At 62.3% G+C, this 15,149-nt stretch overlaps 3 protein-coding genes across 3 annotated transcripts; all 3 read right to left on the reverse strand.

The window, feature by feature from the left end:
* Positions 1 to 113: 113 nt before the first annotated feature.
* On the reverse strand, positions 114 to 5,078 carry N4BP3 (NEDD4 binding protein 3). Its single transcript, XM_014875959.2, has 5 exons — positions 4,945 to 5,078; positions 2,888 to 3,331; positions 2,161 to 2,715; positions 1,726 to 1,983; positions 114 to 1,558 (listed from the first exon to the last, which is right to left on the reverse strand). The coding sequence occupies exons 2-5, from the start codon at positions 3,299 to 3,301 to the stop codon at positions 986 to 988; spliced, it is 1,800 nt and encodes a 599-aa protein (XP_014731445.2). The 5' UTR covers positions 3,302 to 3,331; positions 4,945 to 5,078; the 3' UTR covers positions 114 to 985.
* Positions 5,079 to 8,211: 3,133 nt separating this feature from the next.
* On the reverse strand, positions 8,212 to 10,720 carry B4GALT7 (beta-1,4-galactosyltransferase 7). Its single transcript, XM_014875895.2, has 6 exons — positions 10,600 to 10,720; positions 10,135 to 10,488; positions 9,412 to 9,637; positions 9,107 to 9,190; positions 8,834 to 8,938; positions 8,212 to 8,670 (listed from the first exon to the last, which is right to left on the reverse strand). Exons 1-6 carry the CDS (start codon positions 10,644 to 10,646, stop codon positions 8,515 to 8,517), a joined length of 972 nt encoding a protein of 323 aa, XP_014731381.1. The 5' UTR covers positions 10,647 to 10,720; the 3' UTR covers positions 8,212 to 8,514.
* Positions 10,721 to 11,024: 304 nt separating this feature from the next.
* LMAN2 (lectin, mannose binding 2) lies at positions 11,025 to 14,779 on the reverse strand. Its single transcript, XM_014875960.2, has 8 exons — positions 14,595 to 14,779; positions 14,396 to 14,514; positions 14,195 to 14,312; positions 13,879 to 13,958; positions 12,583 to 12,744; positions 12,165 to 12,279; positions 11,659 to 11,778; positions 11,025 to 11,522 (listed from the first exon to the last, which is right to left on the reverse strand). Exons 1-8 carry the CDS (start codon positions 14,734 to 14,736, stop codon positions 11,362 to 11,364), a joined length of 1,017 nt encoding a protein of 338 aa, XP_014731446.2. The 5' UTR covers positions 14,737 to 14,779; the 3' UTR covers positions 11,025 to 11,361.
* Between the last annotated feature and the right edge of the window lie 370 nt (positions 14,780 to 15,149).

A 15,149-nucleotide genomic window follows, 5' to 3' on the forward strand; every position in this document is an offset into this window, starting at 1 on the left:
GCCCGACGCGGCAGCTCCGGGGCGGGCGCTGGGCAGGTCCAGGCCGGCCCTGCACCATCTCCCTCATGGGCCACAGCCCCCCGACCCCGAGGGAAGCAGAGCAGAGGCCAGGAGAGAGAAATGCGGGTTTATTGCAGGAACGGAGTGTGGAGCTGGGCCCGGCCTTCACGTGGTTCTGCTGTTACACACACACAGCAGGGTTCTTCCAGCACCTCTGGGCTCCCCCAGCTCCCCCTCACCTCCCCTGGGAGGGGGGACCGCGGCCTCTTCCCCAGCTCAGGCACATGCCCCAGTCCTCTCTCCCACCCCAGTTCCTCCCAGTGTGGCAGAGCACCAGTTCCCATCCCTCCTTGCACAAGGCACTCCCCCATCTCAGCCCAAAGAAAGCTGCACCAGACACCTCCATTGCAGAGCAGCTGCACAATGGGGACACGAGAAGCCCCAACAGAGGTGCTGGGGCAGCTGCCCCCTCCCAGCAGCACCAGAACTCAGGGTTTCCTCCTCTGCTTCCCCAGTGGCACTACCAGCTGCAGGGCCCTGCTGACAAGGCAGCTACCGCAAACAGTAGCTGCAATCCTCACAGCAAGGCAGTGGGATGGGGAACAGGGCTTAAGCTTCTCCTCACAAGACATTAAGTTACTGGGTTGTAGGAACAGGGGCAGCAGAGCAGGAGGGACAGGGAATGTCTCACAGGGTGCTTGGTTTCTGCCCCCATGGGAGAAGGAATCACAGGGCAAAAATGCTCCTGGAGTCAGAGCACGGGGCACATGCAAGACCCCTACCCTGGCACAGATGACCCCCAGCCCTCCAGAGACTCCCACCAGAAGGGCCTGAAGTGCTGCAAGAAGGAAAAGCTCCCTGTGGCAACCAGTCCTTCAGCCCAGGGCAGCGCCGAGCGGGGCCAGTCCTTGTGCACACCCTGAGATCGTCCCGTTGCAGCAGCAAGAGACCTTCCCCCTTCTCAGTCCCACTGGCATCCCGCCCCTCAGATCTTGGAGGACTCCACCCGCTCGATCCAGGGCGAATCGATCCTGACATCCCTGGGCTCCGCCCGCAGCTGCCGCAGCTCCCGCTCCAGCGCCTGGCTGCGGTGATACATCTCCATGTAGCTGGCCTGGAGCTCCCGCTGGTACCGCAGCACCTTCTCCTTCTCCTCCTGCCACGTTTTCCTCTCCAGCTCAAAGTTCACAGCCTGCAGCTGGCCCTGACGCCGCTCCCGCAGCAGCTCTGCCCACAGCCACTCCACCTGCCGCTCCAGGGGCTCCGCCGAGTCGCTCTGGAGGCCCCGGCACTTGGAGTCATCAGTTTCGCAGCCAGGGAAGTCCTGGCACGACGGCATGGGATCATCGCCCAGGGGCAGCGAGGTGCTGGGCTCTGGGGGGCTCTGGAAGGAGTCTGCCAGCTGTGCCAGCTGCGAGTCCCTGGCCTGCACCTCCGCCTTGGCCTCCCGCAGCTGCGTCTTCAGGCTGAAGATCTCCCCCAGCTTCTGAGCCATCTCCTCCTGGGTGTCCCGGAGCTGCTGCTTCAGCAGGGAGATCTCTGCTGCTTTCTGGCACACCTGCAGAGCACAGGCGAGCAGTGAGGAAGGGCTGGGGGAGCAGGACCCCAGAGGTGGCAGCACCCCAAGCTGTCCTCCTGGGAGACCATAAGCACCACACGTGGCACTTCCTTCCTGTAGTGTGACCCTGACTGAGGAAGGAAAAGAAGGAAAGGAAGGAAGCTCACCTCCCACTTGGTCTCCTCCACTTTGGGGCTGCCATGCTCGCCCTGGGACTGCCGGAGCTTCGTCTCCTCGCACTGGCACTGCTGCAGGCTCAGCTCCTCCTGCAGCCGCTTCTTCTCCTGCTGTGCCTTGTAGAGCTGCAGCTGCAGCGCCCGCTGCCCACGCTGCGCCTGCTGCATCACCTGCTGCAGCCGGGCCATGTACATCTGCTTCAGGTCCTCTAGCTCATCCAGCCACAGCCGCTGCTTGTCCTCAAATGCCTGCCAGCACAGGTGGACACTGGTGAGAGGCTGTAGCCCCAGGAGGTCCCGTGATATCTGATCCTCCCGAACTCAGGCCTTCCAAGCAGATCACCCACCATGGCAGCTCCTTCACTGCTCCTTCCACCCACACATCCCTGCCCGGGGCACCAAACACCGCGCCAGCCCACAGCTCACCTGTGTGAAGGGGTCTTCAGTCTCACTGAGGCTCCTTTTGAGCTGTCGCAGCTCCCCTCCCGTTTCCTGCAGCCGGTCCTCCAGCTGCTTCACCGCGTCCTCCAGCGAGTAGGAAAACTCGTAAGGTGGCGGGGGCTCACCAGGGCTCTGCAGCCTGCTCAGGGTGGCCATGCTTTTGCAGGACAGGGGCATCTTCTCGGGGGCCAGGGTATCCCTGGGGCTCCGAGAAACCCTGTCCAAGGAGCCCCCAATGTGGTTGATGTGGCCCATGGAGGCGCTGAACTGGCTCTGGGCAGGCTTGAGGCGGGAGCCGTAGGATGGGAAGCTCTGGATGGAGTTGTGGCTGGAGTCAGAGGCCTCATCCAGGCTGATGGCGTGGAGCAGGTGGGTGCGGAGCGGGCCGTGCTGCGGGGCCGCTGTGCTGGTCTGCGACAGCAGCGTGTGCAGGCTCCCATTGCTCTTGGACAACTTCTGCCCCTTGGACGAGGACAGGCCCTGCATGGAGACCAGCCCCTTCCCAGCCACTGCCTTGAAGGCTGAGGGCCTGATACGGCACTGAAAAAAAAGAGCGAGGTCAAGCATGACCCTCTACAGAAAGAGAGACCCCCACACCCCCAGCTTCATATCCCTGAACATCCTCAGATCCCCACATCCCATGCAGGGGGGTGCAGATCACCCTGCTCCATCCCCATCCCCTCGAACACCAGGCTGTATTTCAGGACCTCACCTTGTCGAAGCGGCCCCTCTCCGGCAGAGAGCTCTTGGAGAAGTCGGCCCCACGGTGATGCTCGCGGGAGCAGCGCTCAGGGGATCGGTTCTCGCGGTCACTCTCGTAGTCCCGCTTGTAGCAGGCACCCGATGTCTGGTGCTTCCGCTCCGCCCGCGTCTCCTTCTTGGCCCCGTGCAGGTACCCAAAGAGCTCCCGCTGGCTCGGCCCCTTCCTCAGCAACCCATCGGGCTGCCGGAGCCCCCGCGAGCCGCCCAGGGGGGCCCGCAGCTCCAGGGGGGACAGGTCCTGCTTCTCCACCAGGCTGCCCACGCTGCCCATGCTGCCAACGACGCCGACGGGCTCCGAGGAGAGGTAGGTGCCGAGGACACGGGTGTCGGGCTCACAGGTCACAGGACCCTGTGCTGCTGCCATGGAGAATTAGAGAAAAGCCCAGAACCAGCACTGCCGGGGAAGAACAAAGTCAGCGATGCCGAGCAGCCGGGACACACCCCCGGCACTCCCCCCCCCCGGCACTCCCCCCCCCCCCCCTTCCCAGCCAGCCCCAAGGGCCCACATGGGCTCCTGGCACTGGGATGGATCTGCCATCTCCCGTGCAGCTTCCCGGGGGACAGGGCACAGCACGCACGGGGCGGGGGCTCCCCGCTGCTGCCCCCACCACGGTGCAGCGCCTCCTCCCACACCCAGCCCCACCTCCCGCCCGCGGCCGGGGCCGCCACCAGAACAGGCACCTGCCGCCCAGCCAGGCGGGCGAGTTCGGGAGCCGGCAGCACCTGCCCGGGCCTGGCGCCAGCCCCGGCCCGGCGGCACCCAACCTCCCCGCCGGGACCTCCGGCTCCGGACACTCTCTGGAGACCTCCCCAAAATGGGATGCCCATCAGCTTGGCCTCCCCGGGGCGCGCATGGGACGGGCACCTCTGCGGCACCTCGGGGACACTTCCCGCACGGCATGGGCGGCACTGGCTCCTGCAGCTCGCAGGGAGAGCCCCATCCATCCACAGCATTCCCTCCCCAGCACCGGGCAGGGAGCAGGCGGCCACAGCCCAGCTGCTGCGTGCGTGCCGGGGACCCCGTGGCCGGACATGGCGTGAGGGCGGTGGGAAGGGGCAGGATGCTGACGGGACAATGCAGCTTCCTGCGCAGGTGGCCGGGGGAGGAAGGATGAGGGGATGCCTTCGGCCTCGGCTCTGGCTCCCCAGGGCTAGGGAGGGGACGATGGCCTCACACCAATGCAGGGGACACAGAGAGTGAGATAGGGGCGAGGCAGAACCCCCAGCACCGCTCCCAGCCTCGCCGAGGGCTCCGGGGCCGGGCTACACCCAGGAAGCTGTCCTGGTTCTCAGCACCACACGCCGGGTAAACAAACACCCCGCTTTTAATTGCTGCCACGCACAAACCTGTCTGACAGCTCCCGGACTGGGCTGTCACCTCCCTCTGCGAGCCCAACACCTGCTCCGGGCACCGGCACCCCACGAAGGGCACCGGGGACGGACGCTCCGGAAGGATCCGGGCTGCCTGCGGTGCCACCGGGCGTGCACGGGGATAGGGGACGTGGATGTTCCCGTGGTGTGGGGGGGGGGCGTGGATGCACATCCAGCCCCCAGCACTGGGGAGCAGCTCGGCCGAGCCCCGCAGCGGCTCCTCCCGGCACAGGCGGCCGAGGAAGTAGGTCAGGTTGTGGGAGGTTTGGGAAACGCCAGGGGAGCCCGAAGGTGTCCTGCCTGCGGCAGGGAGGGGATCACCCTCCAGGCGGCAAAACACCGGTCCGGCCAGCCTGGCTCCTTTGCGATCTGCTCCCAGTCCCAGCCGTGCCTGGGCAGGATACGGCCACAAGCCTTTTCCCATTCCTATCCCACCCGGGAGGGAACAGCAGGGTTGGAGGGAAGCGGGCGCGGGTCCCCGCGCAGCCCCCTCCGCGCCTCCCCGCAGCCCCGCCGGAATTTCCGGCACGGAGAAGGCGGAGGGGGCAGTCGGTGCACGGGGCCGAGCCCGGGACAAAGCCCCGCTGGCCGCAACGGGGAGGGGGATGGGGATGGGCCGCCCGGCCCCGCACTCACCATGCCGGCGGCGCTGCGGTCCCGCACGGCTCCGCTCCGCGCTCCTTCCCTCGCCGCGTTTGAACGCGCCCCTCGGCCGCGGCCGCGCGGGGCGGCGGGCGGAGCCGGCACCGGCAAATCGCGGCGCGGGGGCGGTGGGACGGGAGGGGCGGGAAGCAGCAGGAGAAGGAGAAGGAGGAGGAGGAGGAGGAGGAGGAGGAGGAAGGAGGAGGGGGGCGGTGACCCGGCCGTGCCCACCAGCGGGGCGGGGCAGGGCGTGCTGGCTGCGTGCGGCGCCGAGACTTGCGCGAAATCCCAGTCCCAATGGCGGGGAGACCCCCGCAAATCTCCCCTGCTATAGCTCCGGGACCGGCGCCACTCGGCTCCCGGTAACCCCCTGACCGGCGGGCTGGTATTCCCGGGTATCGCCCACCAAGGGTGGAGAGAAATATTTTACTTCGTACCTGCGGCGTGGAGAGGGGTCTCGACTCCATGGGGCGCTCTCTGTGCCGTCCTTTAGCAGGGCAACCCCCTGTCCCTCCCCTCACAGCATCCGCGGGGTCAGGAGCTTCACAAAGCCCCGAGGACACGGTGTGGGGACACGGTGTACCCCCGTGGGGCTCTCGCCTGGCTTGGCGCCAGTGAGACGGGACACGCTTCATCCCTCTGAATCAGCGCTGCAACATCCTGGCCTGCAGCCGGTTTTGGCAGCCGCAGGGAGCGAGGATCTCGGCACGGGATGCACCTGGTAACCGTGGTCCTGGCTTCGTCTGTGACCCGGACACCTGCAGCATCCCTGTTCCGTCCCGCCTGTCCCCGGGCAGGGACTGCGCCGTCCCCAGCCCGGCGGATCCGCCGCGCTCGCACCCCGCTCGCTGCCAGCTCCCCCCGCCGCACATCCGAGTCCTCAAGCTGTGCTGCCAGTGCTCTCCCACACACACACACTGTCCCCGGTCCCTGCTCGCGGGGCTCACATGCTGGCAGTGTCCTCGGTGCGCTGCCAAGGCACGCTCCGCTCCCTCGGGCTTCAGCCCCCGTTCCCCGCAGCTCCTGTGCCCAGCACGCGTGGCCTCTGAACAAGGGAGCCCTTCCCAACGGTGCCATTTCCCATCCTGCTGGCCTCAGGAATGTGTCTGCGATGCCCTGGCCCTCTGCCTGGAGCTCAGTCGTGAAAGGGACTGGCATCATCCCGCGGGGCTCGGACCGGGCAGGCTGCAGTGATGCCGGGTGACTGCAAGGGGTGCTGGTCACAGCCGCACCCTCCTTCCTGCCTGTCCCGCTTCCTGCTCCTCCGCAGGCTGCACTCCCCGGGCACTTCTGCCTGGGGTAGCAACTTCCACAGGGTCCCGGAGCTTGGCCCTGCCCAGGTCACTCCAGCAGCCAGGGATGTCACCTTCTCCGGGCAGAGATGCTTCAGCCTCCTCTCACTTTTTCCCCAGTCCCCTCTCTCCGCTATCCTCACCCCCCAGTGTCCCCTTCTTAAGATACTACAGCAATTTCACGTGTCCACCAGCAAAAAGCTCCGGAACCATCCACTTTGTAACAACCTGGCAATAAAAGCCATGGATTACTGTGCCTGCGTCAACCCCCTGTGGCCTCGCTGACAGTAATTGGGACCCCAAAAGAGGGGACAGAGAGAGGCAGGGCTGGGTCTCCAGGGGCTCTCTCTGTCCCTGAGCATTCTGATGTTCTCCTCAGGCTTGCTGAGAGCATGAGAACGCTGGGAGGCTTTCAGCTCGGCTCTGCAGGGCTCCTGGGACAGCAGGCAGGGTGTTTTCCATCTGTGGAAAGGCGACGGGGAAAAACTTCATCCCCTCCCACTGGGCCATTGCCGATATCGAAGCGCGTGGGGGGAGCAGAGCCGAGCGACCTCCGAGTCACATTCAGGGCTATAAAAGGAAGCAGGGTCTCCAGCGGGGAGCCTCTTCCACAAAAGCAACCGGAGGATGAGGGGGCTGCGAGCAGAGCTGAGAAATAGCTGCCAGGCAGCAGGAGAGGAGCCTGGAGCGCTGAGCGAAGTGCGAGGTGCACATATGCTCTCTGTTTCTGCACAGCTATGTCTTTATGAAACCTGCCCCAAATTGTGTCATCTATTTTGAACGGCACAGAGAAATACTTTGATCTGCCTCCACCAGCCCTGGCTGCGGTTCAGGCACCAGGAAGGGGCTGCCATACAGATGGCTGATCCCAAACCCGTGCCATGGAGAGGCAGGAGTGGGGCTGCATCTCCCTCTGGCTGCCCACAGCAAGGCCATGACTGATCCTGGGAACACCTGTGGAGAAGTGCACCAGGCGTCCAAGTTCACCAGCACCTTCATGCCAGATACCAGCACTGCTTTGGAGCCACCAGGCTGGACAGGCCATCAGGAGCTCTTGGATAGCACATCCCCACATTGCCCAGAGGCTGGGCCTGCTGCTTCCATGATGCAAAGCAGATCCTCACTATCCTGCACCAGCACTTTAACCCCTGCCTCCGGGACAGCCCCCCACACCTTATCCAAGGGCTCCAGATTCCTCTCCCAGCTTGAGAGCACCACAGAGAGCAGAAGGCACCACATCCCTCCAGATACACCATCCCACAGCCCCTACAGGGTACATGACCCCTGCACTTGGCTCCGATGCTTTTTACCCTCTCTCCCTCCTCTCTGGAGCTACTCGTCTTCCTGGGATGGCAACAGCTTCTCTCTGGGGATGCAAAGCAACCCTCCAGGAAGTGCCAGGCAGGAGATGAGGACAGAAGGGGCCAGGAAATGCGGAGGGCCTGGTGCCAGTGCTAGTGGCGGGGCTGAACAGAGGGGTACTGGCTGTTCAACTGGGTCTACCCAGCCTGAGGACACAGCAGCACCCAAAATGTGCCAAGACCCCAGGAGAGACATCAGATTTTCCAACTCCCCAGAAAAGCAGAGGCAGCACATGCCAAGGAAGGCGGGCAAGGAAAGGAGAGCTCAGCCACAGCTCTCCTCCTCACCCCAGAGAGGTCCTGGAGGACAAGTGCTGACATCCAGCAGCACTGTGGATGCTGGGGCTTGGGCACGGCTCAACCACAACCACTTCCTGCAGTGAAATGACAACAGCCCAGCCCTGGGGGTACCTGGCAGCTGGAAGAGGCACCATCTCTCTCAGAGCCCATTTCAGACTGGCTTGGCCTCTGAACCAGAGCAGCTCAGAGCTCATCTGTCACACAGAGAGGAGCTGGGGCCAAGCCAGAACAGGTGTGCTGAAGGAAGGTGAAGAGAACAGGAAAAGGGAGTATTGCCAGCACAGCCCAGGGCATTCACAACTCACAGGTGCTCTGACAGTTCTTTATTGTCCTCTGAGCTGCGTGGCAGCTCAGCCATGTCCAGCACAGAAAAGCCACCTCCTGCACCTGCCCTGGGAGGCAGCACCTGCAGCGATACCAGCGAGTCCCACTCTCAGCCTCTTCAGTTGCTCCCAGCAAAGTCCAGTCCTCAGCCTCTTCTGTTCCTCTGTGTCTCGCCAGCACTGCCATGCTCATCCGCTGCAAAAACCCTGCCTGCTCCAGGCAGCTCCACGGCAGCCACGGAGTCTTGGCACCAGCACAGAGCACACGATGGGCACACGGGGACGGGCTCAGCCAAACGTGCACCAGGGGGTCTCGTTTGTGTCACAGTCCAGCAAGATATTAAGGACGGTGCAAGGGGCTCCTGCCACGCTCAGATCTGTCCGTGACTCGATTCGGTACCTCACGTTGTTCAGGCCTCCCTCCCGATCCACCTTAAACTGCTCCTGAGGAAGAGAAAGACTGCTCGGCCCGGGCTGGAAGGGGGAAGCACCCAGCGCATGGGGAGGGAGCCAGAGCTGGCAGAGGAGGACACGAGCAAGGAGGGCTCAGAGCACACGGTCACCACAGCCCAAATCTCCCGTGGTTCCCCTTGACCACAGGTCTCACCTGCTTCTGTGCAGCAATGCGCTTCTGGTCTCTCTTCCTCCAGGCTGGGTCATGCAGGTGCTGGAAAGTCTCGTATCCAGTTGTGATTCCAGAGGGACGGCGAACCTGGGAGAAGAGCAGAGCTTCTGTAAAGCTACTGGAAAACTCCTGCACCTGCTGGTGGAGAGCAGGGCTGCCTTCCCCAGACCCCAGACTGGGTGGCCTTAGTGGGGGCCAGGCGAAGAGACATTAAAAAGGGCAATTTCAAGCCAGGAAGGTGCAGAGACTCCTTACCTGGAGACCAGCTCCTTTGATACGTCGATAAAACTCATCGTCCTCCCGTCCCCAGCCCCAGAAACGGTTGGACATGCCATTGCACTGGAACAAGAGCAGCACCATACCAGCCAAGGTCAAGCACAACTCCACAGCCTCAGAGGAGTAAACATCAACCCAGCCTCCCCTGCCCTGCCCCTCAGCAGCTCAGACCACAGGCTCTGACCCTAAACCATTTTAACTCCTGTCCACACTTCCCAAGTTGACCATGACAGTGTCATAGCTCCTGCTCCAAACTGTCCAGGACATCCCTCCCAGGAGCTCACCAGCTCGTAGTGCTGCTTGGTGAGCAGCAGGATGCCACCCACGTAGGTCTTGTAGTGATAGAGTGGGTGCAGCTCGGGGGATGCCACGTGGAAGGGCCCTGCCTCTGGGAAGCTGTAGTCCAGGTGCTCGTTGAGGGGCAGGAGATCCACGTCGTGCATGGCGATGTAGTCGGTGTCGTTGCCGCTCTCCAGGAAGCCCACGTTGATCAGGGATGCCCTGTTAAACCTGCCACGGGACGGGGGGTTCTCAGTGCCATGCACAGCAGCCGCTGTCCCCACACATCCCTCTGCCACAATCATCAATGCTCAATGTCTGACCAGTCCCCAAAGAGGGACACGTGCGAACACAGCATTCCATCCTGCAACTGCACCCCTGCGCCTCCCTGCACAGTGAGCTGTGGGCAACAGCATTTCCAAACACCCCATGGCCGGTCTTTGATTTCCAGAGTCCCCATGTGTTTGTTGCTGCACACTTGTGACACTGGGGAGAAAGCTGGAAATACCCAAAGATAAAGGACTCTATGCTAAGATTATATTCTTGCTAAAGAAGAAGGAAGCAAACCACCACTTTGTCCATCTCTAAGCTCTAGAATGAGCAGCTTTGGCTACAGCATCACTCGCTGTCGCTGACATCCCGCTGCCCTGCTCTTCTGATTCTCTGCAAAACCCTCGCAGCACTCACAGAGTTCCGGGAAGGACCCCCTTGGCACAGTCAGACGCTACCTGAAGTGATCCACTTGGTTGAGGATGAAGATGCGGTGGCGGATTCTCTTCTTGCTGAGGAAGCGGTGCATGTAGGGCACGAATGCCAGCAGCTCCTCGAAGCGCTCTCGGAAGGGCACCAGCAGCGCCAGCCGGTGCGGCCCCCACGCCGGATCCTCCTCGGGCGGCTGCAGCGGGGCGGGGGGCGGGCAGGGCTGCCGGGGAACCCCCCGGTGCTGCCCGCCCGCTGCTGGCCCCTCTCCCGAGCAGCTGAGCTGGAGCCAGAGCAGCGAAGCGAAGCCCAGCAGCAGCGCCAGGAGGAACAGCGGGAATGCGGAGAGGCGGCCGGGGAAGAGCCGCAGGAGCGGCGGGGACCTGCGGGATGGGCGCGGGGTCAGCGCACGGTGGGACCCCCGCCCTCCACACCGCGACAGCATCCCAAAAATCTCCCCCCCTACCCCCGGTACCGGACCCCGCCGGGCTCACCCTCCGCCGCGCAGCCGGAGCGCGTCCCTGCGGCGGGCCGGGCCCATGGCACCCGCCCGGCCCCGCCGGCCCCGGGACACGCTGGCTGCGCCCGCCGCTCCCCCTTCTCCCCCGGAAACACGGCCCCGATCCCTTCCGCCGAAGGGGCGGGACAAGGGCGGGACCGCCCGCCGGGGACATCCCCTCCATCCTGCCCCACCGGGAAACGCGGGGACACCCCGTCACATCCCCTGCCGGTGCCGCTGAGCAGATCCCCCACCTGCAGTTCCTTTGGGATCCTCCCAGGATTGCTTCCCTGCACCCGCACCAAGCTGAGACCCACCCCCCCAGTCCCAGTTCCTTCAGCCTCCCACACCAGCACTTCCCATCCTCCCTCCCAGCAGAGCCCCCCTTCTCTCCCCATCAGACAAAGCCAGAGCCACGGGTGGTGTCAGTCCTTTCTTTAATGCCCCACTCGCAGCCCCCTCCCGTCAGCCCCTCATGTTCACACCTGCCCCAGGCAGCACAGCAATTCCCAGCAAGGCGGGGGGAGCGCTGGAAAAACCGGGGAGCAACCTCGAGACTCCCCCACCGCAGCTCTGGGGAGCCAGCGGGCATCACCCCCCTCAGTCCAACCCGCGGGAGGCCAAGGGCCAGGCGGGGGTTACAGCCAAACAGACAGGTAAGAAAATACTTCTGGTATTTCTCAGAAACAGCATTTAGAAACCACAGTTTTTTTACAGCTCCCCATAAAAAATGATGGGTTTGAGCACAGGTGCTCCACTAGTAGAAACGCTTGTTCCGCTCCTGGCGCTTCTGGAAGACCACGGCTCCCACCACGGCACAGACAATGATGCCCAGCAGTGCACAGAGCAGGAGCAGGAACACCTTCCAGCCCGTCAGCGGCCCGCTCCGGAAATTCCCCGTCGGGTCATCCACGTTGTCTGCAAGGGAAACAACAGCTACAGAGACCAACATAACCTCGGCTCCAGTGGAGTTTTAACAGGTGTCAATGCCTTCCCGAGTCCAGCCCCAATATCCCAATCCCCCACAGAAAGTTTCCAAAGCCCACAGGCTCACCTTTGGGAGATTTAAGGAGGCTGACGCTTGGTTCAATCTTGGTCCAGTCAACGCTCTCATCTTCTACAGGGTGCTCCACCATGAGCTGGAACAGCTTCATCGAGATAATGTCGTGATTGTCTGCAGAACAACCATGAGCACCAAGCACCATCAGAAGCTCCAAGATGTCCACACAGTTGGAGCACTCCTCAGACCAGCTTTTGCCAGGTCCAGTCTCCTTCCCTCTCAAACCACCCTCATCCCCAGGTACCAAACTGCAATCCAAAGATGTTCCTTAGCTCTCAGGTGCCTCCTTTCCCCAGCCACGGATCCCAAAAGGGCTTCAAAGCCCGGTAAACAATTCAGAGAAAGTAAGCCATGGAAACTACCCAGTGCATCCAGTGTCACAATCACAGAATTTTTAGGGTTGGAAGGGACCTCTGGAGATCCAACTCCCCTGCCAAGACAGGGTCACCTAATCCAGGCTCCAACCACCATGTGTTACCCTGAGCAAAGCCCCCTCTCACCAGAGAGATCTCCAGTGCCAGCAGAAGCACCAAAGAAGTATCCAGTTGGCAGCTGCACCCCTGCAATGTCAATGCAGTTCTTCCATTCGTTCTTGTCTTCAACATCAGTCATCACCTGCAAAACCAGGAGAGGGTCACACCAGGAATGTTCAGAATCATGGGACAGGATCCAATCTCCCTGCTCAAGCAGCACCATCCCAGATCACATAGATTGTGTCCAGATGATTCATTAATATCTCCAGCGAGGGACACTCCACACCCTCTCCAGGCAATCACTTTTAGCATGCCACTATCCTGCCTGGCTGCACCTCTTTTGGAGCTGGAGGTGCCAGAGAGGCAGTGGCTGAGCCTGGAATACCAGCTCCTGGTAGAGGCAGCCCTGCCCCACCTGAAATGCAGGACTGCCCCGGGGTCTCACCGTGAGCCGGCCCCGGGAGTAGCGCACGGCCAGGAAGGTGTCGTGGTTCTGGTTGCGCAGGTCAGCGGAGCACCCGGCCAGCTCCGTCCAGCGCCCGTCCTTGCTGTGGTCATAGGTCAGGGAGCCGTTGTTGACCATGGCCGAGATGTAGGGGAACACACGCTGTGGGGACAGAGAGTGGCTGCCAGAGCTCCCGGGGGCACAGCAGAGCCGCTGTGCCCAGGGAGGGAGCACAGCACAGCAGCAGGGCCATGGTCAGGCACGGAGCACAGGACCACGACACCACGGCTGCTTCTGAACCAAGCCAGAGCTGCCTAAAGCAGAGCCACCCTTTCTGACCTCCCATTTCAAAACCCCCATCCTGTGATTCTGTGAATAAACTCACCCTGTACTCCATGGCCAGGGCAACCAGACTGTCTCACACTTGCAGAGTGGCTGAGTAAAAATCTCAGAATTGTTTAGGTTGGAAAACACCCCTGAGAGCATTCAGTCCAACCTGTGACCAATCCCCACCTTGTCAGCTAGCCCTGCCAGCCACGTCTAGTCATTCCTTGAGCACCAGAAGTGTAGGAACAGAGCACAAGACCCAGAACAGACAGAAATCTCACATAAGCAGCAAAATCACACGCAAGGTTTTGTGATCAGCAGATTACCTACATCAGGAGAGGGCAACTGGAGGCAAGAATCCACCTCCCATGAGCATCAATACAACAGGGAGATGGGTCATTTCCAGGTGCTTTATGACTGAAGTATCATAGTTTTGATGGTAGAGACCCCAAAGCACAATTTTGTTTTCTGACTGTGCCATAATGAGATCCACAAACACAGAGCAGGACAGAATAAAAGGATGCCCAGCCCTCACAGGACTGATCTGTCCTGTGGCCATGGGGAATTGTGGAGCAAAAAGGCAGCCCAGGAGTTTCTTTCAGACACACACAGGTTGCAAAGAGAAAATAAGGGCAGAAACATCATGGAGTGAGTATCCAAAGCACAGAGGTCAGGGAATGACACTCAGGATGAATATTAGGAGGTGGTGCTGGGTTTACAGCAGCACTGTGCCTGCTCTTTCTGTGCAGAGAAGATGCCTTGGAAACATCTATGCGGCCAAGAGCAGCACAGAAAAGAGCAAGGAGCTTCTTATCTCCATTAATGCACACTAAGTCTTCTCTTTACTAACTCTCAGGACAGGAAGAGCAGACCATGCTCAAGACACTTTTCCTTGGATCAGGTGAGAAGCACTTGGAGTAGGAAGGGAACAGCCTGCTGGGCACTGCACAAGCTGCATGGACCACTCACCTCCGTCGCCTCATCATTGGGATAAGTATCAAGGAAAATAGCCAGTCCATGGAAGTTGTCCTTGCTGCCAAAGACAGGACCTGGAACAGGGCAGAAGAGTGGAGAGAGGAGGAGACAGAAGGGGGTCAGAATCTGTCCTCAGAGAGTTCTGAGCTGTACGAGCTGTTCACTATCAAGCAGGTGGCTGAGGGCACCTGCTGCTCGGGCAGAACACATGGGACACGTCACCCCAGTCTAGTGAAACCAGACCGGGAACTCAGAAGCGCTCCCTGGCCAGCTGCTTTCCGGGACAGGGACAGCCAGTCTCGGCACTGACCTGAGGTCAGGCGCTCCTGCGTGTACCACAGCGCCAGCCCATCCCCATGCAGGTTCTTCTTGCCGGCTCCGTGGATCTTGAAGTGGACGTGGAGCTCCCAGTCCTTGAGGAAGCAGGGCTGCGGGAGAAACCCCAGCGGCGTCAGGGCATGAGGCGGCAGGGCCGGCCCGAGCCCCCGCCCGTCCTCCCCCGGGCTCTCACCACGCGGTTCCAGATGGAGCCCCTCCGACTGCGCTCGTCGGGCGTCAGGCGGACGTACTGGCTGGTGACGATAGTGCTGTCCTGGAAGTCCCACAACGGCATCGCGGCGGAGCCCGCGCCTGCAAAGGGGCGAACAGAGCGCGGATCAGCCCGGGCCTCTCGCGGGGCACCCTGCGCGTCTCTCCGGCTCCGCGCTCACCCTGATACGGCTTCATCAGCGAGTGCTCCCGTTTCAGATGCTCATTGTTGCCATCCGTGAGTTCGGCGGGCACCGGGCGCAGCCCGGCCAGGGCCAACAGCAGCGCGGCCGCCGCCACCAGCCCGCCCGCACCCGCCGCCATGCTCCGCTTCCGCCTTCCGCCACTCCGCCCTCAGCCCCGCCTCGCAACAGCAACAGCCAATTAGAAATCAGTGCTCAGAGTGGTCCCGCCCTCAAACGTGAGTGGCATCACTGCCAGCCTATTGCAGGGGAGGAGGGCGGGGCCAGCGGGGCATGCAGCTCCCGTTGCGCGGCGGGAGGCGGGAGAGGTGGGCAGAACGGCCTCCCGGCGTGCTCTACGCGTGCGCTGCGGCGCGGGGTGTGCCGGGAGATGTAGTCCGCTCGCCTTTCCTGGGCCACCTCACGTGCGCGGCTCGTGCAGCCCGCGGCACACGTGACCCGCCACGACGGGTCCCGGGAACGGGAACGGCCTCGGAATGGGCCCGGGAACGGCCTCGGGAAGAACGGGCTCGGAAACAACTCTGAGATGGGCCC

The sequence above is a fragment of the Sturnus vulgaris genome, chromosome 15 (assembly GCF_052056855.1).
Source record: "Sturnus vulgaris isolate bStuVul1 chromosome 15, bStuVul1.hap1, whole genome shotgun sequence".
NCBI lineage: Eukaryota > Metazoa > Chordata > Aves > Passeriformes > Sturnidae > Sturnus > Sturnus vulgaris.